Here is a 26,085-nt window from a genome sequence, read left to right on the forward strand (position 1 = left end):
ATTTATTGTATGTGCTGATATATTGTATGCCCCATGTTATCAAAACCCTTTGCTTTCAAACTTGGAATTTATGGTTGAATGACGAATGATAGTGATAACACTCATACAGCTCCAGAACAAATTAAGAGACCACTGCACCTTTGTCTTTCCATTCCAAAAAAGTTGTAATGGAAAGTTTTGAGTGGGGAACAGAAGCATTCAATTTGCAGTTGTCTCTTAATTTTAACCCTTATGTTCCTCACTCAAAACCATTCTTTCCGACTTTTTTGGAAAGGAAAAAAAAAGTGGTCTCTTAATTTTTTCCGGAGCTGTAGATTTTCCATACTGTATAAACAGCGTGCTACACCACATAGCCCAAAAACAATTAGTCCCAGACTGCATCTTTAAATGTAAATGGAAAAACATTTTCCAAAAAACACAGGTAAACACAGGTTCTGATGGTGCCCTACTTCAAGAGAACTGTTGACTTGCAGACATTGAGAAAAGAATCCTAGCACCTCAAACAGGTCAAATGGAGGGAATCCAAATGAAACGGACTAGCGCATGTTGCACAGAAGTGGGAATGGAAAATCGCCCCTATAAACCATACTTTTGGAGTAGTTCGGACTGCCACTGCCTCTTGCGCTCTGGGAAAGCCTGCGGGATTTTGATGTTGTTAAAGTCCTGAATGCACTGCTTCATCTCTTCCTCTACATTAGGTCTCTCCGTGTTTCTCTTCCTGCTAAGGCCCCCCTCCCGCCCCATCAGCGACTGGAAGAGCTCGCTGTTGCGTCGCTTCTCTGGCAGCTTCATCCACTGTACCGATGAGCCTTTGTTGGAGGGCCGTCCAAGAGTGAGGGTGCTGGGCTGACGGGATACAGACTGGAGGGCTCCACAGGGGGCTACCGATCCCCCGCTGCCGCCCCCGCCCAAGTTGGGACCGTCCTGGGGCGAGGTGGCCTCGGAGTGGGTCTCAGAGCTGGAGGTGGAGAGCTCGTTGAGGGACGTGCCGCTCTCGCTGCCCTTGTCGGTGCCAAGTTTGCCCCGCTTGCGCTCCTCACAATCCTGCTTGGGGGAGATGGTCTTCGATGCAGGCCCTGCAGAAAGACAAGGCCGGTTACATGTCGAGACAACGGGAGGAGGGAGCACGTATGCCATACTCTTTGTGCGCCAATAGCCGATAAAATAATAGGATTACATTATAAACACACCAGATTCATCTCGGATATTAGTTGCTACGGTATTACTGGAATAGACCGGCTGCTGTATGTGGAACAGCTAGCGCAAAACCAGGAATAGGTGAGTAAAACATTGCCATAAAGAAATGCTCAGAAATAATAAAAACATTCTACAACAAACACAGGTAAAGAGTGTCTAATGTGCTTCTTTTAACATGCCCGGAAATGCTTATCATCCACTCTTCATGCAAAAGGAGAAAAGAAAATGCACAATTTCTTTCACAGTGTCAGCCATTGCTTTTATTGACATACTCAAATGAATCACTTCTAGATAGAAGAGAGACTAACAAAATGAAAATCCAACATGATTATACAGTGTCCCCAAAATACCTCAGCTGCTGTCTGAGAAAACTTAAAACAAACAACAAATCATTGATAGATTTCTTGGGACAGTAGCTATTGTATCACAACTTTAGTCAGCTTTTTGGTAGCCATATCACATTTTACCGCTTTGCATTGTGAGAAGACGAGGAACGTGTCTAGTAACTGATGTTCTCTTGATGGATATTCCACCCCAAAGAAATGCCTGAAACGAGATCCCTCATATGGTCTTGACAAGAAGAAAAATATATTCAGGGGACGTTCTCTTCTGTGCTGTTCAACCAATCCAGTAAATGTAGAGGATGAGTTTAGATGGCGTGTCACAGTGTTAACAGCCAAAAGTGACAAGCTCTCTCTTTCCATTTCCCCAGAAAATCTGAAATTCCGCTTGTTGAAGTGCCGCAGAGGGTGCCCCCAAAAATGTGTTGTAGCAGCAAACTCCACTGTAGCTGTTACCCAGGGAACAAGCAGATGTAATGAGAAAAGCCCCTTAGCTGACCCAATCTACTGTTAAGAATTTTACGTGTATCAGAGTTTCTGAAGAAGGACGAGGCTCCGGTCCAAATTGAAATTTAGCATAAAGATTTATTAATAAGAATTGATAAGTCAAAATACATGAAATACACTGCAGCGGTCAAATATTTGCTCAACCCTCGAGCTTCCACAAAATATTCGCGCAGAAACAAGATCGAACATTGGTTTTAATACTCCCGCCACAGGGGCGGTTACTTTTCACTCTCGTGAGTAAAACCCATCCTTGTTGGCTCTTCGTTGGCATGGTGACATGTTGGACGAATTTCTTGGTTTTCGCTATCCAATGAGGAAGGACATGCACTAACTCTCGAGCATAGATCAACAGGTTCTTTGCATACAGGTGTGAAATCTTAATCAGGTTACAGTAATTTACATTCAATTGTCCTAACCTAGACTTGAACATCAGGGGGCTGGAGACAGAAGGTCTCCTTGTGCTGTATAGGGGGCAGTTTCATTTGTATGTTAATTGTGGGGTTTTAATCCTGTCTCCCTATCTGAGCCAGGTGTAAAGTCTGAGTGTAATGAATTGGGTTTTAAACTTTGATGGTTATTGTATTCAATCATATTTCCCTGACCTGGCTGCAGCATACAGTTTAATAAAACAAAAACATAAGAATACATGGTTATTAAATCAGCATTATTTAAACTACATTTATCTCAACAATCCCCCGTTTCACACCATTTATGGTGTGAAAATAACTATAAATGTCACTGAGAATAAGATCATTACCTAAACAGAAATATGACAAATGTAAACATCAATTATTGTAGACCAGTTGTAAAAATACTTCATGGTAGATTGCTGGAAAGGAATGTAAACAAGTTATAAAGAATAGAGTACACCATGATTTATACAAGAGATTCAGTTTCTTCTCCGACCTCGTTATCTGACTCCTCATCCTGCATCCAATGTGACCAGAAAGAGAGACAAAGGTTTTCTGGTTCTGCTGTGTCTAATCCAAATTCACCATTATCTCAATCAAAACCTACTTGTTCACCGCATGGTCAACTAAGTACTCAGTCTCTCTCTGGACTCCAATTAGATCATCCCAAATGTACTGCTCCTCCAAATGTCAGATAGTCAGTTGTGAACCATTTCTTTGTAGACCGGTGTAACAGGACATAAAAATCTGATGTATATTCCAAGGTGTTGTCCTTCATAGCTCCAATGCAGCTGTTGTTGTCTTCATTCCAGCTGCTTTATCAGCCAGGCCAGGAGAATCTGTGTGTTGTCCTTTGTGAATGCCAAGATGACCAGTTTTATCTAAGGGCTCTATAGGTGCAGGCCAGGTCGGAAGTAATTACTTTAATTCACAGTGCCTTATCTTTAAACACCGAAGCCCTCCTGTAGAGTGTGTCGTCGTCCCCAGGTTCCTCTCTTAGCTACCTGGACAGCAGATGAGATGTTACCTGGTATGGACCCAACCAGCGTAGCATGATGTTGTGCAGTAGATCTTTTCCGCGCCCCTGTAGATGTTGTTCAGAACCGGCGCTTTCCTTCAGCCCCCATCTGCTCGGTTGGATGCTGCCTTCTCCATCTCACGGCAGAATCGTCAGGACTAGGATTAGTCCAGCTCACAGGAACCCGGGACCTCTCTGTAGATGTGCGGCGCCTCAGTGTAGACTCTGCTTGCAGCTGTAGACCATTCTGTGTGTATGTGAGTGTGTGTTTGTTTGTGTGTCCATCTTATCTCTGCCCACCTGCCTCTTGTCCTTTAAGCCAAGCTCAGTCTCTGTGGGCTCCAACCAGTCGAATTGTTTTCAAATGTCCGGTACCTGAAGTGTGAATCATCCTTGAGAAGATTAGTTGTAACTGCACAGTACACCATCACCAATAGGTCCATGACATTAGCTTGTAACCCAGTTCCATCAAAAACTCAAAACCGTATTCCCAATGTCTTTCTTCTTCCTTTGACTAAATAGATTAGATCCGTTGTAAACAGTAACAGTATCATTAAAACATTAACATTTCTGGTGCTTCTTGTTCTGCTAGTGTAGCAAAACAACAATTCCACTCTTTTCTATAGTTAGTTTACCAACCAACAAATAACAACAGTACATCATTTCTCATTTCCCGTCACTGTTTCAATTACTCATCAGCTAAGATAGTTTGTTTACATTGAAGTATCACTCTCAAAGAGTAGTTCATGGACAATTCTCAGTTCACCTATATAATTTACATCTGATTGTGTTCGAATTCACCATTGTTTCACTTAAATGATAAAAATAAAAATAATGAAGAGGTATTGAATATGTAAATAAACCTGGAGTTAGAATACCAAATTTGATGTCCCCATTGAGTGTGTTTCTCTCCTTAATAGCTCAAACAAGACAAAGACCTATTTTGAACAGCCCCCCACCCATTTCACTGGTTTTGTGTCAGTGAGTTGGGCACGCCATGGGGTCTGTACCTCTCTTTAAGCAGAATTACTTTCTCAGTATAAACCTGTAACGAATAACCAAATGTGCTCCCTGCACCTTTTTACCCACTTATTCCCTAGTGGATGAGATTAATAGGATTACTTCTAATCAAATATCAAATACCTGAACAATCCCATCAAATTAGTTATTCTTGCTAAACCATTTCAAAATGGTAAGATGTATTCTACTCAACCATAACCATGTTAGATTTTGTATAAAACAAACTTTTCAGAAAACCGAATTAGATAAATTGTGAACGGACATTAAGGGATGTAGATTTTTTCAGCAACCAATTATCTGCTATAACTATGAAACAAAAAACAAAATTCTTCATGTAACTCTCTAAATACCTATTTAAATCCCTTTGAACTTTAAGTTAAACTCTTTTTCATTATAGACAATTATTTCATATCTTCCCCCCTTTGCTTTTACGATCCAAGTGAAAGCAACAATCATTCAGTAAAAATTTTCTGATCGAAAATGTAACAAAAACAAATGAAAATGACAAAAACTTTATGTAAATCAGAAAATAAAACAAATATGCCACATCTTCGCTCGTGTGAAGGAACCCAGAAAACCTATAGGCCAAATTAGCATATACACATTTTGCATTTCCACAGGCAACGGCCAAACGAATTTGAGACTAAACAAACATCATGACTCAATTTACCTCCTAACGTCTAGGGCATTTTCTCAACTCCAGATGTATGTCTATGTTATTCAAATTAGTGGCGGACAGCCAAAATCGCTACTTTCATGTATATGTCATGCAAAGACATCAAATTTGTACTAGCAATTAACAATGTTGGATGACTTAAGGTCTCCACCCTTATTTCAATTTGATTCGAAATCATAAATGTCAACATTAAAGCTACTGAGAGGAAAATGTATTTAGCTTCCACTTATTGTTTGATTATCCCAAAACTGAATGTACTTGTGTTGGTGAAATGATCATAGATGAGACCAGACTGAACACTTGAATGTAACCCTTAGTAATAGGCGATTTTGATTTAACCCCCCTTCCTGAAGCTCTGGGCTCCACACATTTATTATTGTCATTAAAAAGGCCAACTGTTTGTTTATGGTCCTCAGTCTATACTATCAATTTAGCCTACAATGTTCGTTAACTGATGATTTTGAGTTAGTGTCCAACACATCTTGTATTTTTGCAGATTGTAAAAATGTGCTAATCATTTTCTACACGACAATTAAACATTAGGGTGGAAATTAAGAAAACTCGTAAGAATGGTAATGTAGACAGAAACCAGATGCATGACATCACTAAAATCAAGGTACAATAAGTAATCCAAAGGAAACTCAATGTAGGCCTTAAACCCCTCCACATCTATACCCCATTTGTGCATTTGTCAATTTACCATTTTAGAATTTACTCCATTAACGAGTATCAGGCATTGGTTTGAAAACACCAGTATTATCCCAGATATAATTGTAAATAAAAACAAAGTGAAACTATATTAATTAACCAAACTCAATTCAGCATTTAAAATACATCTACTTTTGATTGTGGGGAGTAAACTCGCTTTAGGTTTATTACCCTTTTAAGATTTATGACTATATTGGATTCAAATTCAGTCCTCTTGGGACACAGCGTGTCTCCTTAATGTTCAAGTTTATCACCATGTGGATAAACTTCATTCTACCACCTGTTCAATATATGAGGAGAGTGAAAATAATACGTTAACCATGAGACTATTTTACCAGATTAGAAAATCATTGTACCAAATTCTAATTCATCACTAGGTTTCAGACGTACCCACTTGTGCTAGCGAATAGCTCAGCACGCAACAGTCAGGTACCACGTGGTAGGCCTTGATTAAGGCAGACCTACTTTTCCGTGAGACCCCCCTTGGGGCCTTACGGTTTTACACATTATCATCAACGCCTATATATCATTCAAATGTTTCTTGAACTACATGTAATATTTAATTAAATAAGCTTGGCTATTACCGAGGAAGGTGATCAGGTTTCCTTGATAAGTTCCAGCTTCATGTTGAGGTAGATAAAGTTTAACTATATACAGGAGCACTCAACTTCTCCATCTCGCAGTCCAACTGCCTAAAATCCTGTACTAATCGCAACGCAATAGGCTAGCTGCAAGGGAATGGTTGTCAGGACATGGAACAAAACGACATCATTCTAATTACAGGTGCTTATGACTAAAATACTCCAAAAATAACCTATAGTTTCCACACTTTCTCAAATCCCTCTATCAAATTCCACAAAACCCTCAAATCTGACATACAAAACCCAACCACATAGTTTACTAAAGCATATGAAAATTGTACTTTCCCAAAGCTTCCATCAGTCACCACTTTCTACATTCCGTAGCCTACACCTTCCAAACAACTTAATATTGCGCCTTCTGCAACTTTCATACGTTACCACGTCCATCTGCCTCCAAACAGCCTGCCAGGCCGCGCATCCGTCACCGAAAGGAAACGCCAGTCACCGGAAAACCTAGTAACACTTGAAGAAACATTTGCTCACATACCCAAACAACTAAACACTTACTTTGCCGCCAAAGACGTAACACAACGCTTTCCCAACAACAACCGCATCAAAAATATTAACATAATTCATACTCCAAGTACACCCCAAACCCTAGTATTGAAACGAGGGATTCAGATTCTGTGAGGCAACATAGGAACGGGAATGTTCCCAGCAGTGACAGCTTCATTAATTTGTCGTAGGTCATGTACCATTCTCCATCCTTTATCTTTTGCTTTTGGGACTGGCAGTATTGGGGTGTTCCATGGAGATTTAGTTGGTCTTAATACACCTGCTGTGAGTAATCCTCGTATGGAGTCATTGATCCCATCCACCTGTTCTTGTTTGAGTCTGTATTGGGGACGCCAGCAGGGCAATTTGTGTGGTCTTAATTGGACAGTGACCTGGTGGGCAAGGACACATCCTTCATCATATGGGTCAATATTTTGGAAGGTCTCATTCTTCCAGTCTTCTGTGATTTTGTTTGGGAATAACTCTAGGGGCTGTTCGTCTACCATTGTGCTAACCTAGACTGTGATCAGTAAGTGTTTTGAAACTAAAGATAATAAAAGTCAATGAGGCCAGAAAGTTCTTGGAATAACAAATACAATTTGAAACAAAAATGTAAAATGAATCTATTGTGAGTTTTATTATGATTTCTCTTTTCTTATTAGAAGTTTGCTAAATAAAATGTAATAAATGAAACTAGGGAGTTCTAAAAAATTACAAATAAATTCTAAACAGAAGCAGAAGAAATTAACCTATTGTGGAAATCTAGAAAAGAAATTTAAAACAAAACGTAAAATTGATCTAACTTGGATATTTAAACGAGCATGAAAAATAAAAATTTGCTTAAAGAAATGAATGAAACTAGAAAATGTAAGTAATTAAGAAGAGGAATCTAAAGGCTGTGTACTAATTCAAGGAGGATACTAATTTTAGGCTAATCTTAGTTTGGTGCCTGATTTCACTTCTCTCTGTTACTTTTCCAGGTCTGATGTTCTAACGTTCACAATGATGGGGGGATCAGGGGATTTGAACTACAAATCACGAGGGAGATTTATTTAATTTTCGCTTCTTTAACTACTAGTCGTTTTAACCTTAGAGTATTTCCTATTTGGATTGTAGAATTTATTTTAGTTTGTTTGTATTGAGTAAATTAAGGCAATTACACCATATTTCCAGTGTTGCTTTTTGTTCATAAGAGGAAACAACTTCCTCACACAGGTCTAGACGCAGTCTGCTGCTCCAGTCCAATCACGATACACAATTAGTTTACACACACTTCCCCACCCCCGTTGCCACAGAGTAAAACTCAAAAATCTGTTTGTTTTCTTACACTTAATTCACTTAATATAGAGCCAGGCTTCTACCATTTTCAGGCGGACACTGTGAATGTGTTACTTCAAACAGACTTTTCTGATAAGTTTTTTCAGTTTAAAAATCCTCCACACATTCCCCAGTCACTACAGAATTGGCGCTAATGGACGCTTTCTTCTGTTTAAAACCACACTGCTTGAGCTCGCTCGCTCCCAATTCAACAACCCAATCTTATTTATGCAACTAGTTATTTACAGTTTATCACAACACACACTGCGCGAGTCGCTGCCACGGACTCAAATTATCAACACCATTCTATTTCAAAATATTTACAGTAGGCCTCTGTACATTTCCTAAGTGTATCTTCACACAATTCGCTATACCTATGTTCAAATTGATTCCTATTTCTGGCTATTAACACGAGGAAAAAAACTAGAAGCACTTCCAATGGCGCATCTACGTCCGTCGTCACGCCAACGTCAGCGTTACCAAGTCCTTACCTCCACAGCTCTAACGTAGATTACCTACAACTATTAAAGCTGGCTTTAAAAAACAGTGTTGCCACCCACTCTACGCAAACTCAAAATTTTACACAGGTTCAACAAGGTCTCCTTATGTCACCAGGTCTCGTTTAATTAGATCACATAAATTCAAGAATTTACCCAGCGCCAAGCCGGCAACACCGTTAAAAAAGTCTATGTTTTATCTTCGTGCCTAACAGAGTCAATTACTCTGTTGCCGCCTCGCGGTCTTTTTATTTAAAATTGTTCAGAGTCTAACTCCGGCCGACCCCTATTCGGACTTCTAACGTTTACTCAATCCGGACTTTTAACGATTACTGAATCCGGACTTTTAACGTTTCCTAAAATTTTATAGGCATAACACGGTCTCGTCCTATAGATCACATAAATTCAAGAATGTATACATGCAACCAGGTCTCGTTTAAATAGATCACGTAAATTTCAGAATTTACACCGGTTCAACAAAGTCTCGTTTAAATAGATCACATACATCTAACAATTTATACGTGTACCCTAGTCGACTTTAGCGAACATCTAATGTGCACTTATACCAGGAACCCTTCCTCTGGCTTTTTTAACTCTTTCTGTCTTTTTAAGCTTTACCCAGACAATCACAAACAATCACACACAATTCACAGACATTGCTTTTGACTTATCATTTTCAAAATAGTTTTCAATTGGATATTACTTTTACAGATTGTAATAGACTTACGAGTTGACGGCCGTTGACTCTTACATCTAATATTTCTACATAATCCTACGCCAAATTCGATTAAACAGGAATGGCTTACCTTTTTTAGATGGGCCCATGCAAGAGTCAAGCGGCAGAATCAACCTTTCAGTCCTCTGAATCTACTCGTTCCTCCGTCCTCCTATCAGAAATCACGTCGGGGTCACCAATTGTTAAGAATTTTACGTGTATCAGAGTTTCTGAAGAAGGACGAGGCTCCGGTCCAAATTGAAATTTAGCATAAAGATTTATTAATAAGAATTGATAAGTCAAAATACATGAAATACACTGCAGCGGTCAAATATTTGCTCAACCCTCGAGCTTCCACAAAATATTCGCGCAGAAACAAGATCGAACATTGGTTTTAATACTCCCGCCACAGGGGCGGTTACTTTTCACTCTCGTGAGTAAAACCCATCCTTGTTGGCTCTTCGTTGGCATGGTGACATGTTGGACGAATTTCTTGGTTTTCGCTATCCAATGAGGAAGGACATGCACTAACTCTCGAGCATAGATCAACAGGTTCTTTGCATACAGGTGTGAAATCTTAATCAGGTTACAGTAATTTACATTCAATTGTCCTAACCTAGACTTGAACATCAGGGGGCTGGAGACAGAAGGTCTCCTTGTGCTGTATAGGGGGCAGTTTCATTTGTATGTTAATTGTGGGGTTTTAATCCTGTCTCCCTATCTGAGCCAGGTGTAAAGTCTGAGTGTAATGAATTGGGTTTTAAACTTTGATGGTTATTGTATTCAATCATATTTCCCTGACCTGGCTGCAGCATACAGTTTAATAAAACAAAAACATAAGAATACATGGTTATTAAATCAGCATTATTTAAACTACATTTATCTCAACACTACCGCTATTGCTTTTTCAGAATGCTGCAGACCCAAGGCATAAACAAGAATGGTTACAGTATGAAAGTGTCTCAAACCAAAACATAACATTCCTGTCGGTGGGAAACTACAGTGAAGTGTTAAGCTGTTAAACCTCCCATTTTGGGTGGATGTGTAATATGTTATTTATATGTGCAAAATATATATATAGAATCACTATAATAAGTCAGTTCGCCATTAAAATTGCACATTTAAAAGTGAGTGGTTTTGATGACATGGGGCAAAAATTGACACATACAGCCCTGGAAAAAATGAAGAGACCACTGCACCTTTTTCTTTCCTTTCCAAAAAAGTTGTTGAAAAAGAGTTTTGAGTGAGGAACAGAAGCGTTCAATTTGCAGTGGTCTCTTAATTTGAACACTTCTGTTCCTCACTCAAAACCTTCCTTTTTCAACTTTTTTGGAAAGGAAAGAAAAAGGTGCAGTTTCTTCATTTTTTCCGATGCTGTATATGACAAATACATATCCGAAAATGGTACATTATAGTAAAGGTAAAACATTTTAAGTTGTGTGAGAGGAGTGGCCCTTGGTACCAACTTAGTACAAACCTGATTCCAAAAAAGTTGGGACACTGTACAAATTGTCAGTAAAAAAGGAATGGAATAATTTACAAATCTCATAAACTTATATTTAATTCACAATAGAATGTAGATAACATATCGAATGTTGAAAGTGAGACATTTTGTAATGTCATGCCAAATATTGGCTCATTTTGGATTTCATGAGAGCTACACATTCCAAAAAAGTTGGGACAGGTACCAATAAGAGGCCGGAAAAGTTAAATGTACAGATGGAGGACCAATTTGCAACTCATTATGTCAATTGGCAACATGATTGGGTATAAAAAGAGCCTCTCAGAGTGGCAGTGTCTCTCAGAAGTCAAGATGGGCAGAGGATCACCAATTCCCACAATGCTGCGGCAAAACATTGTGGAGCAATATCAGAAAGGAGTTTCTCAGAGAAAAATTGCAAAGAGTTTGAAGTTATCATCATCTACAGTGCATAATATCATCCAAAGATTCAGAGAATCTGGAACAATCTCTGTGCGTAAGGGTCAAGGCCGGAAAACCATACTGGATGCCCGTGATCTTTGGGCCCTCAGACGGCACTGCATCACATACAGGAATGATACTGTAATGGAAATCATAACATGGGCTCAGGAATACTTCCAGAAAACATTGTCGGTGAACACAATCCACCGTGCCATTCGCCACTGCTGGCTAAAACTCTATAGGTCAAAAAAAGAAGCCGTATCTAAACAGGATCCAGAAGCGCAGGCGTTTTCTCTGGGCCAAGGATCATTTAAAATGGACTGTGGCAAAGTGGAAAAGTGTTCTGTGGTCAGACAAATCAAAATTTGAAGTTCATTTTGGAAAACTGGGACGCCATGTCATCCGAACTAAAGAGGACAAGGACAACCCAAGTTGTTATCAGCGCTCAGTTCAGAAGCCTGCATCTTTGATGGTATGGGGTTGCATGAGTGCGTGTGGCATGGGCAGCCTACACATCTGGAAAGGCACCATCAATGCTGACAGTTATATCCAAGTTCTAGAACAACATATGCTCCCATCCAGACGTTGTCTCTTTCAAGGAAGACCTAGCATTTTCCAACATGACAATGCCAGACCACATACTGCATCAATTACAATGTCATGGCTGCATCGAAGAAGGATCCGGGTACTGAAATGGCCAGCCTGCAGTCCAGATCTTTCACCCATAGAAAACATTTGGTGCATCATAAAGAGGAAGGTGCGACAAAGAATTCCTTAGACAGCTGAGCAACTAGAAGCCTGTATTAGACAAGAATGGGACAACATTCCTATTCATAAACTTGAGCAACTTGTCTCCTCAGTCCCCAGACGTTTGCAGTCTGTTATAAAAAGAAGAGGGGATGCCACACAGTGGTAATCATGGCCTTGTCCCAACTTTTTTGAGATGTGTTGATGCCATGAAATTTAAAATCAACTTATTTTTCCTTTGAAGTGATACATTTTAAACATTTGATATGTCATCTATGATGTATTCTGAATAAAATATTGGAAATTGAAACTTCCACATCATTGCATTCTGTTTTTAATTGTAAACATTTTTGGAAACGGGTTCGTATGTTCACAGCCCACATTTTCTCCCTTCCCAATTTTGTGATGTTTGTGGAAGCAGTTCTGGGGAGTCAAAGATCGAGAAGCATTGTCCAATGCACATCTGACCAATTTTGCTTCTTGTGCAAAGTGGTTGCTCTGGCATATGCTCTTGCATATGCATTTCTAAATGAACAACCACAATTGAGCATTGACCTACCATAATGAATCACTAGAGGGCGAAAAGACAAAGTTGCCCTGTCCGATATTCCACAAATGAACCTGGCTGGGCTGGTTTGTATCGCCCTTTCTGGGACACTAGGCTAAAATGTTAAATTGCAGGAAACCTTCCATAGATGCCATCTTTGTTGACAATACATTTGTAAAAAGTTGTGTAAAATACGTTTTTGTTTATTTATCCAAAATAGTGTTCAGGTGCTAGCAAATTAATAAGAAGCCTCCTCTAATTGTTGCTATAATGCCAATCTCCTGCAGTTCATTAGAACTCATTAAGCACGCCTCATACTGACCTCTCAATCAGCTCAGTGTGACCTAAGGTTATTTGGCTGTGAGCTATACATTAGCCGCTCATTAGCACAGTTGACTATCGATTGCCAATGTTTTCAAGGAAGAAATAACTTATTTTGTCCATGTGGACAAAGTTCCTATTTTCTGTCACTTTATTAGAAGGATTACACAGTCATTTATAATGCAGTCCCAAGCTATGCATACAAAGCCGTACGTGAGTCCTGATTAATTACAGCATATAGGTAGGTCCTGCGTGTACTGTGAGCATATATGAAGCCTTTAAAACAGTTTAGACATGAACATTTGGCAACCAATTTGTCTATTTACAGCAATCATAATAACAACTATTACATGTCATTGTTCATAACAATAATTAATTAATAGTAAGGTAACATGAAGCGGTTATTAGGGCTTTATGAATGTATAGGGAACCGACAAATCTCCTAATAATGCTCATTTTGTAAGAGCGCTTAGCAACACCAATGAATTTAACCCAATCCCCCAATATGATTGACAGCTAGAGATTTGAGAGTGATGGACGGCTACCTTGCTACATCCTCCACAGTAGTGAGGAAGCAGTCTATCATCCCAATCTCTGAGATTGTCAGTCGGCAAATTCCATCAGGGGGGCAGGCATCTCCCTATCTCATCAACCTTATCATTATGCTGAAGCACTGGTCGAAGTTTATTACACACCATGATTCCAAGAGCTGGACTTCACAGCAGGAAAATAGCATCGTTACCACCGAGCCTCATATTTAGTTCATCTTGATCAATTAGAGCCTGGTTATTAGGTGAAATAACCATTCAGTTATTAACCACAATTCAGGGATAGAATGAGCTTGATCGAGTAGAACTGCTGCATTGGAACAACAAGCAGCCTTTTAACAATGCGAAGTATCTACTATTTTCCCATGACATTGTACCCGAACATGAAAGATGAATTTCATAGAGATGCCGTTACCCTGCTTCCCGCTGCAAAACAAAAAACACACAGTTTACATCCCAGATCATTTCAGTGACTGGCGTTCAAATGACAGCTAGCCTTAGTTATTGTGTGGGCCGCGGCATGCGTCTATTAGCAAACACATGCAGCCCGTGAATCTGTGATGCACCTCAAAAGCATTATAATGCAAAGGCACCTCTTCGGTTTGCTATCTCACTAATAGCAACAGCAGCGCAGCTCCAGGGGCTCCACACATCATGGAATCCTGAGTGACTTCAATTTACAAAGACTGCCTCAGCCACAGAAGCCCATTACATATGTAGATGCTAGATTACTGCGCTCACAATGCAGTTTCTTTGTGTGGAGAGAGAGAGGTGTCTGGAAATGACAGCAGTGACGTTGTTTGGCACTCTGTATCTCGGATGCACACATGGTGTAAATCTCTCTACTGCCTTTCTCCCTTTTACTCACTCCCTATTTCTCCCTTCATTCTCTCCCCCATTTTTTCTTTTAACCCTTGTGTGCCCCTCAGGCATTTTTTGTACATTTATAAAAAAAAAAATTTGAATTGGGCATTTTGTCTGTGTTGCAACTAGGGGTATGATTTTTTGGCAGAACTCTTATTTTTTTATTTTAATTACATTTTTGAAATCCAATGTCTTTAACGCTTTCATGTCTTTCATACTCTGTTTATGAATTTTGCACCCTCTTGACAATTTCGTGGACAAAAATGTCCCATTGACTTCCATTAAAAACTTTTTTTTTTGTTATCTCACTGCCATTACAGTATAAAACCATGCATTCTGTAATGTAAGCATTTCATTTTGAAGAAAAGTAGTAATATTTGAAATTTTGACTGTATTCCACCACACAAACACACACACCCACACACACAAACAGACGTAGCATTTAAAGGGTTAAAATCCTGAAAATTATTGAATGTTTGGTTGTTTTGTGCAGGTTTCAAGTTGTTTAAGATATTTATTAAAAGAAAATCAGAAAAAAATATTAATGTATACATATTTTATATCAGTTTTTTGTACGTGTACATTTTTGTCCACAAAGGTTTCCAAAGGGTAGTACATTTGAGGGGCGCACAAGGGTTAATCTCTCACTTTATTTCTCTCTTTCGCTCTCACTCACTCTTTCTCTGTTTATTCTTGCTTTCCCATTCTCTCTTTTTCCCTTTCACTCGCTCTCTATTTTGCACACAGCAATTTTTTAAATTCAGTCAAATCAATGCCAGGTTTCCGTTTTTCCTTTTTTATAAGCTCTCATTGATATGAATGTGGAAAATAATACAATAGACTGCGTAGAGTGTCAGTGAGATGAAAGCAAAGCAATTTTGACCGTTCCCATGGACTTTACAAAAAGCCCAGAATGTTCTTTCCCACTGTCTCCCGTTTGGTTTGAAAATAGAGCTTGAATAACTTGCTATACTCAATGCTTTGACAACTAAAGCCAAGCTAATAGAAGTGCTTTAGAGTTAAGGAGCCTGTACATCTGAGGAGAAAATTTGACTCCATTAGATGAATAGCCGGTCATACAAGAAGGATAGCTTTCGCCTTGAGTTCTCCTTTCATCTTGTTTGACATAGACTATGTCCTTTATGCCACCCTATTCCCTATAAAATCCACTACTTTTGACCAGAGCCGGGCCATGGTGAAAAGTAATGTTATTGAAAATATTGTTTAATTTAAGACATAGACATAATGACCCATTTAAAAAAAAAAGCCACCCTTTCTTTTCTGAAGGGTCATGTGGAGTTCAGGTGAAATGAAGAATATAGGCTTTCTACCTTATAGAGATAAACCTGTAGTACTGCACGTCAAAGTTGCTATCAATGTGGTTTTGTGTAGGACAGTTCTCGGACACAGATGGGATTATTCGTGATGGGCTGGGGTCACTATTCAATCAAAAACGCATCACAGTATTACAGGTCTTCAAAATTGCTTGAATTTGTACTACATTTAATAGTAATACCTTTTTATTCTGCTTGTGATTATGTTGTTGATGATAAGACACACCCATCACACCCACTGAAGGTCTGCCTCTGGCTTAAACCCAGTGGAATATATGTTGGAGTTAACACGTGAAATGTATCAGCAAACAGTACCTACCTACCACTGGCAAAGCAACACTTGGAAAGGCACACATAGCACATTGTAACAAGTAATATGATTAGATAACGCTGCCACAACTAATTAAAAATACGTTTCTTATGCCTTAGGACTGAGGGTTATTCTAATAGTTGATGAAAGCTGTTATGCCAGTCAGAACACAGTGCTACAGCAATACAGAACCACACCTAAAACAAACTGTTAGAGATTCACATGCATAAACCTGTGCTCTTATTTCAAAGTCTGAAACCTCCAAATAAAGGATCTAGTTTCCTATAAGTACTCCGCTATGTAACTCCCTGCTGAGTCTTCATGTTTCAGATCGATTCTCATGCAGACTCTTTTTCAGGGCTGCAGGATCATCACAGAGCCCTTGGGGCAGATGGGAGGAGCTACAAAGATGGGGTCGGTCAGTGCTGAAATAGGACTACGATGCCACTGCGCTTCTCGGATGACATTGAGACATTGAGATAGTAAGGTCCTCCCAAAAAATTAATGGGCTGCCTGAAATAAATTGCAACTTTAAGGAGCAGCACTGACTCAGCAGATTGTGTAACAACAGTTGATACAAAGTTGCTGAAAGGTTAGATAATCAGAAGTGTATGCAATAGTCTCGAGAATGATAAAGTCAGCGTTTCACAGAAGTGTGCATTCATTCCCTGCCTTTCTGTTATTCAACTCAAAGGGGATTTTGTGGTATAGGAAACAATATTTTTTATTGAAGTGATGATGTTTTATTTACGATGTAGTTTTGTAACAAATTGGAACTAGTTAAAGGATAAATGTCAAAGTACAATTTAATTAACAGAAAAGATATTGATTGTTTACTTTATTTACTGTTGCAATGTGCTCCACCAATAGTCTTTTTCACGTGGCAACTGGTCATAAATCTTGCAGCGTTCACTGAAAATGAGGTGTTTTGTGTAAGTTCAAATTACTTGTATTTAGCCGGTTTTTGTTGATGGAAGGAAACAGTGGGTTGGAAAAACAGTTCTTTCTCAAATTAGAAGTTTGGAAACATTTAGGTGAAAGAGCAAAACATCCACAGTGCATTCAGAAAATTTTCAGACCCCTTTACTTTTTCCACATTCTGTTATGGTACAGCATTTGTCTTTAAATGTCTTTAAACTGGACACCGGTTTTCATCGATTTTTGCCAGTTTTAGTCGGTTGTGCACAAAAGAAAATTAAGCGTTTCAGTGTTGATTTTGTTTTCCCTCATCATGGACCCAATTTAAGTTCCTGCTTCCCAATTGTATCCTGTTGTTCTTTGTTTTGGTTAACCCTTGAAGGGTTCTGTCCTGTGTATTCTTTTGTTCTTCCAATTTTCAGTTTTTCAATTTTGTTCATTTATTAAATGTCCTCCGTTCTCCCTGCACTTGTGTTCTGCCTTACAAATGTTACAAAGACTGAATTTTAAATGGCAACACCAATAGTTTCCTTTTCCCATTCCCTTAGGAAATGAGTTAGGAATAGTATTAACTAGTCCAGATTGGTATAGGGTGATAGTAATGTGAGCGTCTAAAGGGAATATGAGGAGACTACAAGGAATAACTCAGGCACTCAGAACATTATTATTATTATTTTGTATATCTGAAACATTAACTTAAAAAATGTATTGCAGATGTGTTATGGTCATTAATGCTTGCATTTATACTAGTAATAGAGTAGAAATCTTTTATAAGGCCCTTTTAAAAAATATACTTATTTGCTACAACGATATGTGTCAAAATTATTGTTAACGCTAAAGATTCTAAAGGAAATCCAACATGTTCAAATCTGCATTAATGTTTTACTTGTATAACTTCCTAATATTGATATTACGAAATTATTTTGTAGCCTTTCACATCAACCATTGAACGTCTATTTCTACTATCCACCTCCTTGCTAACTGGCTCCATGGATGTAGTGTACTGTATGAAAAATGTAATTGCATGGAGATAAGCGACATTAGTCCATGGATTGTTTTATGGTGAAATTACATGAATGTATAACTTCATAGCCATGCACACCAGAGATGAAGACCACCACCAAAAAGACTGAATAGATGCCTATGAGGAAGGCTTACTGTGACCAACTCTTTCAAATATGATGGGAAAGTTTGGCTATAGATACAACCAATTATTATAAATAAAACTGGGTGCAAAAAACTATTAATGTACACAGTTCCATACATTCCAGGTAAGCATTTTTCTTCTTATTTTGGCTTTACGCTTCACAAATGATTATCAAATTCAAGCGGTCTAAGCCGCTGCTTCCGGTACACATTTTAGAACTGCATGATGGGTTCGAGTCCAACCCACTGTTCTTTCAGCAAAAAACCCTTTCTATCTTCCTCTACTTTGAAATATAGCATGAAAATGCCTGACAATAATAGCATATTTGAAACATTGAGGGTTTTGTATCTATTTGGCCTGCCAAAGCCTTTCCACTTTTTGGCTCTGAATTTTTCCCTAGTTCCCTAGCTTTGGCCATGTCTTTGTTGTTACTCTCTACTATTTTGCAGGCAATATTTTTTTGACCACTTTAGAATTCATTCTACTGCTGCTGTTGGCAGTTACATAATCAATTAAGTGTACCAGTTATACATCAGTATTACCTCCCCTCTACCGTGATCCACAGACGTGGTGGTATGTGTAGATCTTCAGATGTTTGTATCAATATTTGTCTCAACTGTCTGCAAGACCATTTTCCAGAACAATACAGGATCTTGACACTTGTTCGGCACTCCTGTTTTGGGGCTAACAAGTTGTTTACCCCTTGCGGTGTGATGTCTGTAGTTCTGCTGGTGAAGTCTTCTGCAGATCATAGTGGCTGACACATCCACGCCTACCCCAGTGTTTCTGATCTGTATGACAGTATTTTTCATTAGACTTTTTTATTATGGTGAGCATTCTTTGATCATCCACTCTAAAAGGCTTCCCTGGCATGTGAGGCTGTTGTTTTTTTAATGATATTCCAAACTGTTGTTTATGATATTCTTAAGGTTTTGGCTAAGGATTCTGATTTCCTACTGATTTGGCATCTTCATAAATGCCACCTTGACTTGCATTGACACCTCTTTGGTCATCAAGTTAGTACAGTACACAGTAATAGCAGACTCAAAAGGCAAATACAGTTTAGACTAGGCAGTGAGAGTTCTCTTATGCCTTAAATATGGGGGAAGAACAAAGCTGACTAACATGGAACACCTGTGAAGCCAGTGTTCCAAAATGTTTAGCTAATTGAAATAGGGTGAATATGTAATATAAAAAATGACAAAACATTTTGAAAGTATTCAGACTCCTTCACTTTTTACACATTTTGTTGTGTTAAAGACTTGATGTAGGGCAATGGTAGTTATTACATTAAACTAGTGTTCCCCTCAATCTTCACACAATACCCCACAAAAATGTTAATACCTACATAGAATTTGTGCCAATTTATAGGAAAAAAAAACTAAATTGTCTTATGCACACAAGCATTCAGACCTGTTATTCAGTACTTTATGGAAGCACCACAATCACAGCTTTGAGTTTTCTTGGATATGCTTTTACCAGCTGGGCACACCTGGATCTGGGCAGTTTATCAAATTTTTCCTTGCAGATCCTCTCTAGCTCAGTCAGATTGGATGGTGAGTGATGCTGAATCTTCAGTTCTCCTAACAGATGTTCAGTGCGGTTTAAGCCAGGGTTTTGGTGGAACCACAAGGCCATTTAACAGACTTGTCCAGAAGCCACTCCAGCATTGTCTTGGTTGTGTGTTTTGCATCGTTGTTGTGCTGAAAGATGAATCTTCGATCTCAGACTGAAATCTAGTGTGCTCTAGATCAAGTTGTGTACAAGGACCTCTCTGTTCATCCTTCCCTCAATTTTGACTAGTCTCCTGGTCCCTCAACTCTCATAGCATGATGCTCCCACTACCATGCATCACTGTAGGATTGGTACTAGCCAGGTGATGAGCATTACCTTGTTTTTGCCAGATGTACCTCTTTGCATTCAGGAATAACAGTTTGATATTGGTCTCGGCAGACCAGATCATCTTTTTTCTTATGCTATCGGGGTCTTTAAATGCATTTGGCAAACTTATACTCATGAGCAGCTTCTATCTAGAGATGATAGTCCTTTAGACAGGTCCCATCTCTGCATATAATCTCTGAAGCTCCGCTAGATTGGGTTCTTGGTCACCTTCCTGACCAAAGCCATTTTTTCCTGGTTACAAAGTTTGGGCGGATATCCAGCTCTTGGTAGTTCCAAATATCTTTGATTTCACAATGGTTGAGCTCATGGTGCTCCTGGAAACTTTCACTGTCTTAGCAATTTGTTTGTAATCTTCCCTACAATTTTATGTTGGAGTTCTCAAAGAGATCCTGGTATTTTATTGCTTGGTTTTAGGGTTTTGGCCTGACAGAGTATGATAAAGTTCTAGAGAAATCTCATTATTATCAAAAGACACAGGATGTGAGCTCAAGTTGGATTTTCAAGGCAAAGGGTATGAATACTTATGTACATTAAATATTTCAGTGTGTATATTTTCAGTAAATTGGCGACATTGAGAAAGGGTCAAAGTGTAAGGATCTGAGCGACTTTGGCAAGGGCCAAATTGTGATGGCTAGACGGCTGGATCAGAGCATCTCCAAAACTGCAACCTTTGTGGAATGTTCCCGGTCTGCAGTGTTCAGTGCCCATCAAAATTGGTCCAAGGAAAGAAAAGCGGTGAACTGTGTTGTCCGATCCAACAGACGAGCTACTGTAGCTCAAATTGCTGAAAAAGTTAATGCTGGTACTGATAGAAAGATATCAGAACACAGAATGCATCGCAGTTTGTTGTGTATGGGGCTGTGTAACCGCAGACCAGTCAGGGTGCCCATGCTGACCCCTGTCCAGTACCAAAAGTGCCTACAATGGGTATGTGAGCATCAGAACTGGATCATGGAGCAATGGGAAAAGGTGTCCTGGTCTGATGAATCATGTTTTATTTTACATTACGTAGATAGCCGGGTGCATTTGTGTCACTTACCTGGAGAACACATGGCACCAGGATGCACTATAGGAAGAAGGCAAGCTGGCAGAGGCAGTGTGTTGCTTTGGGCAATGTTCTTCTGGGAAACCTTGGGTCCTGCCATTCATGTGGATGTTACTTTGACATGTACCACCTACCTTAGCATTGCTGCAGACCATGTGCAACCTTTCATGGTAACGGTATTACCTGATGGCATTGGTGTCTTTCAGCAGGATAATGCGCCCTGCCACAAAGCAAAAATGGTTCAGGAATGGTTTAAGGAACACAACAACAAGTTCAAGGTTTTGACTTGGCATCCAATTCCATAGATCTCAATCCATTCAGGTCCGATCATTGGAGGCCCTACCTTGCAACTTACAGAACTTAAAGGATCTGTTATTAACGTCTTGGTGCCAGATACCACAGTACACCTTCCGAGGTCTAGTGGAGTCCATGCCTCGACGGGTCAGGGCTGTTTTGGTAGCAAAAGGGGGACCTAAACAATATTACGCAGGTGGTCATAATGTTATGGCTGATCGGTGTATATGTATATATCATCAGCATATATACATAATATACACAATGTACTATGATTTCACTATCATTTATTGCTCATGTGCCAGTAGTTTTGAAGGTGACTGGAATTTATACAATGATTTCTTTGTTAAGAATCATGACTATTTAAAATCCTTTCAGACCAGCCTAAACAAATGGGAAGTGGATACATAAAATAGAAAGTCTTGGTGACAAGTGATATTTGTGACAAATGAAACAATACAAAAAATGCACCAATGGCTAAGCAAGACATCTATTATATAATCTAGTGTTAAACAAGCGATTCTAAGTACTCCTGGTAATGCTTAATTGAGTACATACAGTGGGGAGAACAAGTATTTGATACACTGCCGATTTTGCAGGTTTTCCCACTTACAAAGCATGTAGAAGTCTGTAATTTTTATCATAGGTACTCTTCAACTGTGAGTGACGGAATCTAAAACAAAAATCCAGAAAATCATATTGTATGATTTTTAAGTAATACATTTTCATTTTATTGCATGACATAAGTGTTTTATACATAAAAAAAACAGAAATTAATATTTGGTACAGAAACCTTTGTTGGCAATAACAGAGATCATATGTTTTCTGTAGTTCTTGACCAGGTTTGCACACACTGCAGCAGGGATTTTGGCCCACTCCTCCATACAGACCTTCTCCAGATCCTTCAGGTTTCGGGGCTATCGCTGGGCAATACGGACTTTCAGCTCCCTCCAAAGATTTTCTATTGGGTTCAGGTCAGGAGACTGGCTAGGCCACTCCAGGACATTGAGATGCTTCTTACGGAGCCACTCCTTAGTTGCCCTGGCTGTGTGTTTCCGGTCATTGTCATGCTGGAAGACCCATCCACGACCCATGTTCAATAATCTTACTGAGGGAAGGAGGTTGTTGGCCAAGATCTCGCGATACATGGCCCCATCCATTCTCCCCTCAATACGGTGCAGTCGTCCTGTTCCCTTTGCAGAAAAGCATCCCCAAAGAATTATGTTTCCACCTCCATGCGTCACAGTTGGGATGGTGTTCTTGGGGTTGTACTCATCCTTCTTCCTCCAAACACGGCAAGTGTTTATTTATTTTTGTCTCATCAGACCACATGATCTTCTACCATTCCTCATCTGGATCATCCATATGGTCATTGGCAAACTTCAGACGGGCCTGGACATGCACTGGCTTGAGCAGGGGGACCTTGTGTGCGCTGCAGGATTTTAATCCATGATGGCGTAGTGTGTTACTAATGGTTTTCTTTGAGACTGTGGTCCCAGCTCTCATTAGGTCATTGACCAGATCCTGCCATGTAGTTCTGGGCTGATGCCTCACATTCCTCATGATCATTGATGCCCCACGAGGTGAGATCTTGCATGGAGCCCCAGACCGATGGTGATTGACCGTCATCTTGAACTCATCTTGAACTCATCTTGAACTTCCATTTTCTAATAATTGCGCCAACAGTTGTTGCCTTCTCACCAAGGTGCTTGCCTATTGTCCTGTAGCCCATCCCAGCCTTCTGCAGGTCTACAATTTTATCCCTGATGTCCTTACACAGCTCTCTGGTCTTGGCCATTGTGGAGAGGTTGGAGTCTGTTTGATTGAGTGTGTGGACAGGTGTCTTTTATACAGGTAACGAGTTCAAACAGGTGCAGTTAATACAGGTAATGAGTGGAGAACAGGAGGGCTTCTTAAAGAAAAACTAACAGGTCTGTGAGAGCCGGAATTCTTACTGGTTGGTAGGTGATCAAATTCTTATGTCATGCAATAAAATGCTAATTAATTATTTAAAAATCATACAATGTGAATCCGTCTCTCACAGTTGAATCGTACCTATGATAAAAATGACAGAACTCTATATTCTTTTTAAGTAGGAAAACCTGCAAAATTGTCAGTGTATCAAATACTTGTTCTTCCCACTATATCAGAGAAATTGAGGCAAATAACAGTACATTAGACCTTTATTATGCATGAAAGGTGCTGTTATGTTGAAAATACAGTGCTGAATCTTAATGATGACAAGAGGATGCCCTGTGGAATATTCTCAAAACAACAGTTTGGTTCCAACTGAGAGATGAACAAATGCAAACAACTTTCCAATGACATATCCAGTAAATGGTCAAGTCAAACAGAAAATGGTGATCATCTTAAAGAAATTCCACATTTACTCTTCTGACATTCAGGAAGGTTTGATAAAGAATATAGTGGACAAGTAGTTGTGAGGACATTTGATGTAGGTAAATATGGACAAAATGAATAAGAAACAGCCTTCTTTAGTGGGGAAAAAGAACAACATTGATCATATGTTCAGAATTTTGTAAAGATTCTTAATGATTATAAAAATGGTGATACGTAAAAGGAAGAGGTAGGTCTTGACCTTTGTCATGGGAAAAGGGGTTAAAGAAAACAATGAACTCAGTTTGATACCAATCTATAATTGAAACGCAAGAGCTGAGGAAAGAAGAGGAGTGGATGGAATGAAAATGGAGATGGTGATTTTCAGTGAACAGCTAATACCCCTGGAGAAAGGCTTTATTCTGTACAGAACTAGCACCTTGGACATTGGCCAAACCTTGGGGCACAACAGTACAGGTAGATTCTGTAGTTCAGCACCACATATTTGTTTTGAAAGCACGTTTGTCAGTGAATGCTGATGAGTATTGAAGAAGAGGTGAAAGGTTATTTTTCAATTTCAAGAGTTCCAATTTCAATCGCAGAATGTTTTAAGCATTTTACTATTTAAACGATATTCTCCGAAACTTTAGTCAGACCAGCCCACTATATACTCAAAATGTCATGCTGTGACATTTTTGTGAAAAGAAAAACATCACAAATATGATTTATCTTAATACATTGCAGAGGTCACTGTTATCTGCAAGTCTCTGTGTCTCTGTGCACTCTGTAGTACTGATCACTATTTAAACAAGACAAAACCTTGCTATTGAACTTCCAATTCCAAATAAATCTCTTAAGTGTTTACACACAAGCTCACAGTCTGTAGTAGTAGGAGTCTGGGAAAGCAGATGGCTTCACAAGCTAGTATTTTCTCTAGGGGCAAAACAATGTCCTAGAATAATGTGCATGGAAACGGTGTAAACATATTGTGTTCACTCAGCTTTACTCTCCTAATCTTGGGAATGGAACATTCCCGTCTGTGTCCATATTCACAGTCCAGTAGATTCAGAATAACTCTTCAACTTGGTTTTGACTACTTACATTTGCAGTGGCAGACAAAGTGGTCTCCGCCCACCATGTTTCAACAGTGTTATCAGACAGCTTTATTTTTTTTATTAGTCTTATGCAGATAAAGCTACCTTTGTCAACTTGCATGTCATTGATAAGATTTCTTCAAGTTACTTGCTGGGATTTCATTTTACAGCAAAATAGCCATATCACTTGCTTTGCTATGCAGGATGGGGCCTTAAGCAACTTCTAAGACTGCACAGCCTCAAGATAAATTGTGAAAGGGATTGTTAGTGTAACTGTTCGACCTACAACCATTGGTATAAACCATTTGTGTTTTAGGGGTGTTTTAGGAAAAGCAAGGCAAAGCAAGTTCATTTCTCTACCAAATTTCATACACAAAGGAAATTTAAACCTTTTATGAACAACAGAAATAAGAGATAAAATTGCACCATAAAATGTAAGGAACAAATAATACATGTTTAACATGTTGGTACCTCTGTAGGCTATGTGCTATATTCCTCATCATCTTGTTTTATATTACCTATTATTATTGTCATGTTGGTTGTTGTTTAATGAGGCTGTTTTAATTGTTGTTTTTTGTGATAGTGATGGTCTTATTACGATTCAAGCATTATAAAAATGTTTGACGTTGGCTTCTATGGTCTTTGAACAGACATGAGTTTGATTGTAAAGATACAACAAAGATATTGATTGATAAATACCAGCTCTGTGGGTGATATCATCGTACAATCATTTTAAGATGTATGGATTTCGTGAATAAGGGCCAGCGTCTTTATTAAATTCACCTGGATCTCTCTCACCAAAAGCACAACACTGTCATTTAAGTAAAATTATATTCAGATCCAGTAATTAATTTACTTTCAGCTGATGCCTTTATATATTACATTTCCTTAAGTAATTCTTGTTTGGAAAACCTTCATAAGCATTGAATAGAAGTAAATGAATGCACAAACACAAGTGTACATCCTTTTCTTTACATATATCTAAACCAAATGTTTATTAATTAAATTATATAACCTTGAAATCTGATCAGCAGTGTGTAACAGATAGGCAGTAGACAGGACTTTCGTAATGTGTGCACAGTGCCGGCCCTAGCCTTTTGGAGGCCCTAAGCAAAATTTGATTTGAGGGCCCTCTCTCCCCTAGTTGTTTGGGGCTAAACAGTGGTCTGGGGCCCCCTAGCGTTCGGGGGCCCTAAGCGACTGCCTATGTCGCT

At 39.1% G+C, this 26,085-nt stretch overlaps 1 protein-coding gene across 1 annotated transcript in view; it reads right to left on the minus strand.

Annotated features, from left to right (window-relative positions):
• Nucleotides 1–272: 272 nt before the first annotated feature.
• Nucleotides 273–26,085, minus strand: part of kctd8 (potassium channel tetramerization domain containing 8) — a 42,098-nt gene continuing 16,285 nt past the window's right edge. Inside the window, exon 2 of the mRNA XM_029119272.2 lies at nucleotides 273–1,076. Coding sequence (XP_028975105.1) covers nucleotides 577–1,076 — 500 coding nt within the window. The 3' untranslated portion in view covers nucleotides 273–576. The remainder of the gene's footprint in view (nucleotides 1,077–26,085) is intronic.

This window comes from Esox lucius, chromosome 4 (genome assembly GCF_011004845.1).
Source record: "Esox lucius isolate fEsoLuc1 chromosome 4, fEsoLuc1.pri, whole genome shotgun sequence".
Classification (NCBI taxonomy): domain Eukaryota; kingdom Metazoa; phylum Chordata; class Actinopteri; order Esociformes; family Esocidae; genus Esox; species Esox lucius.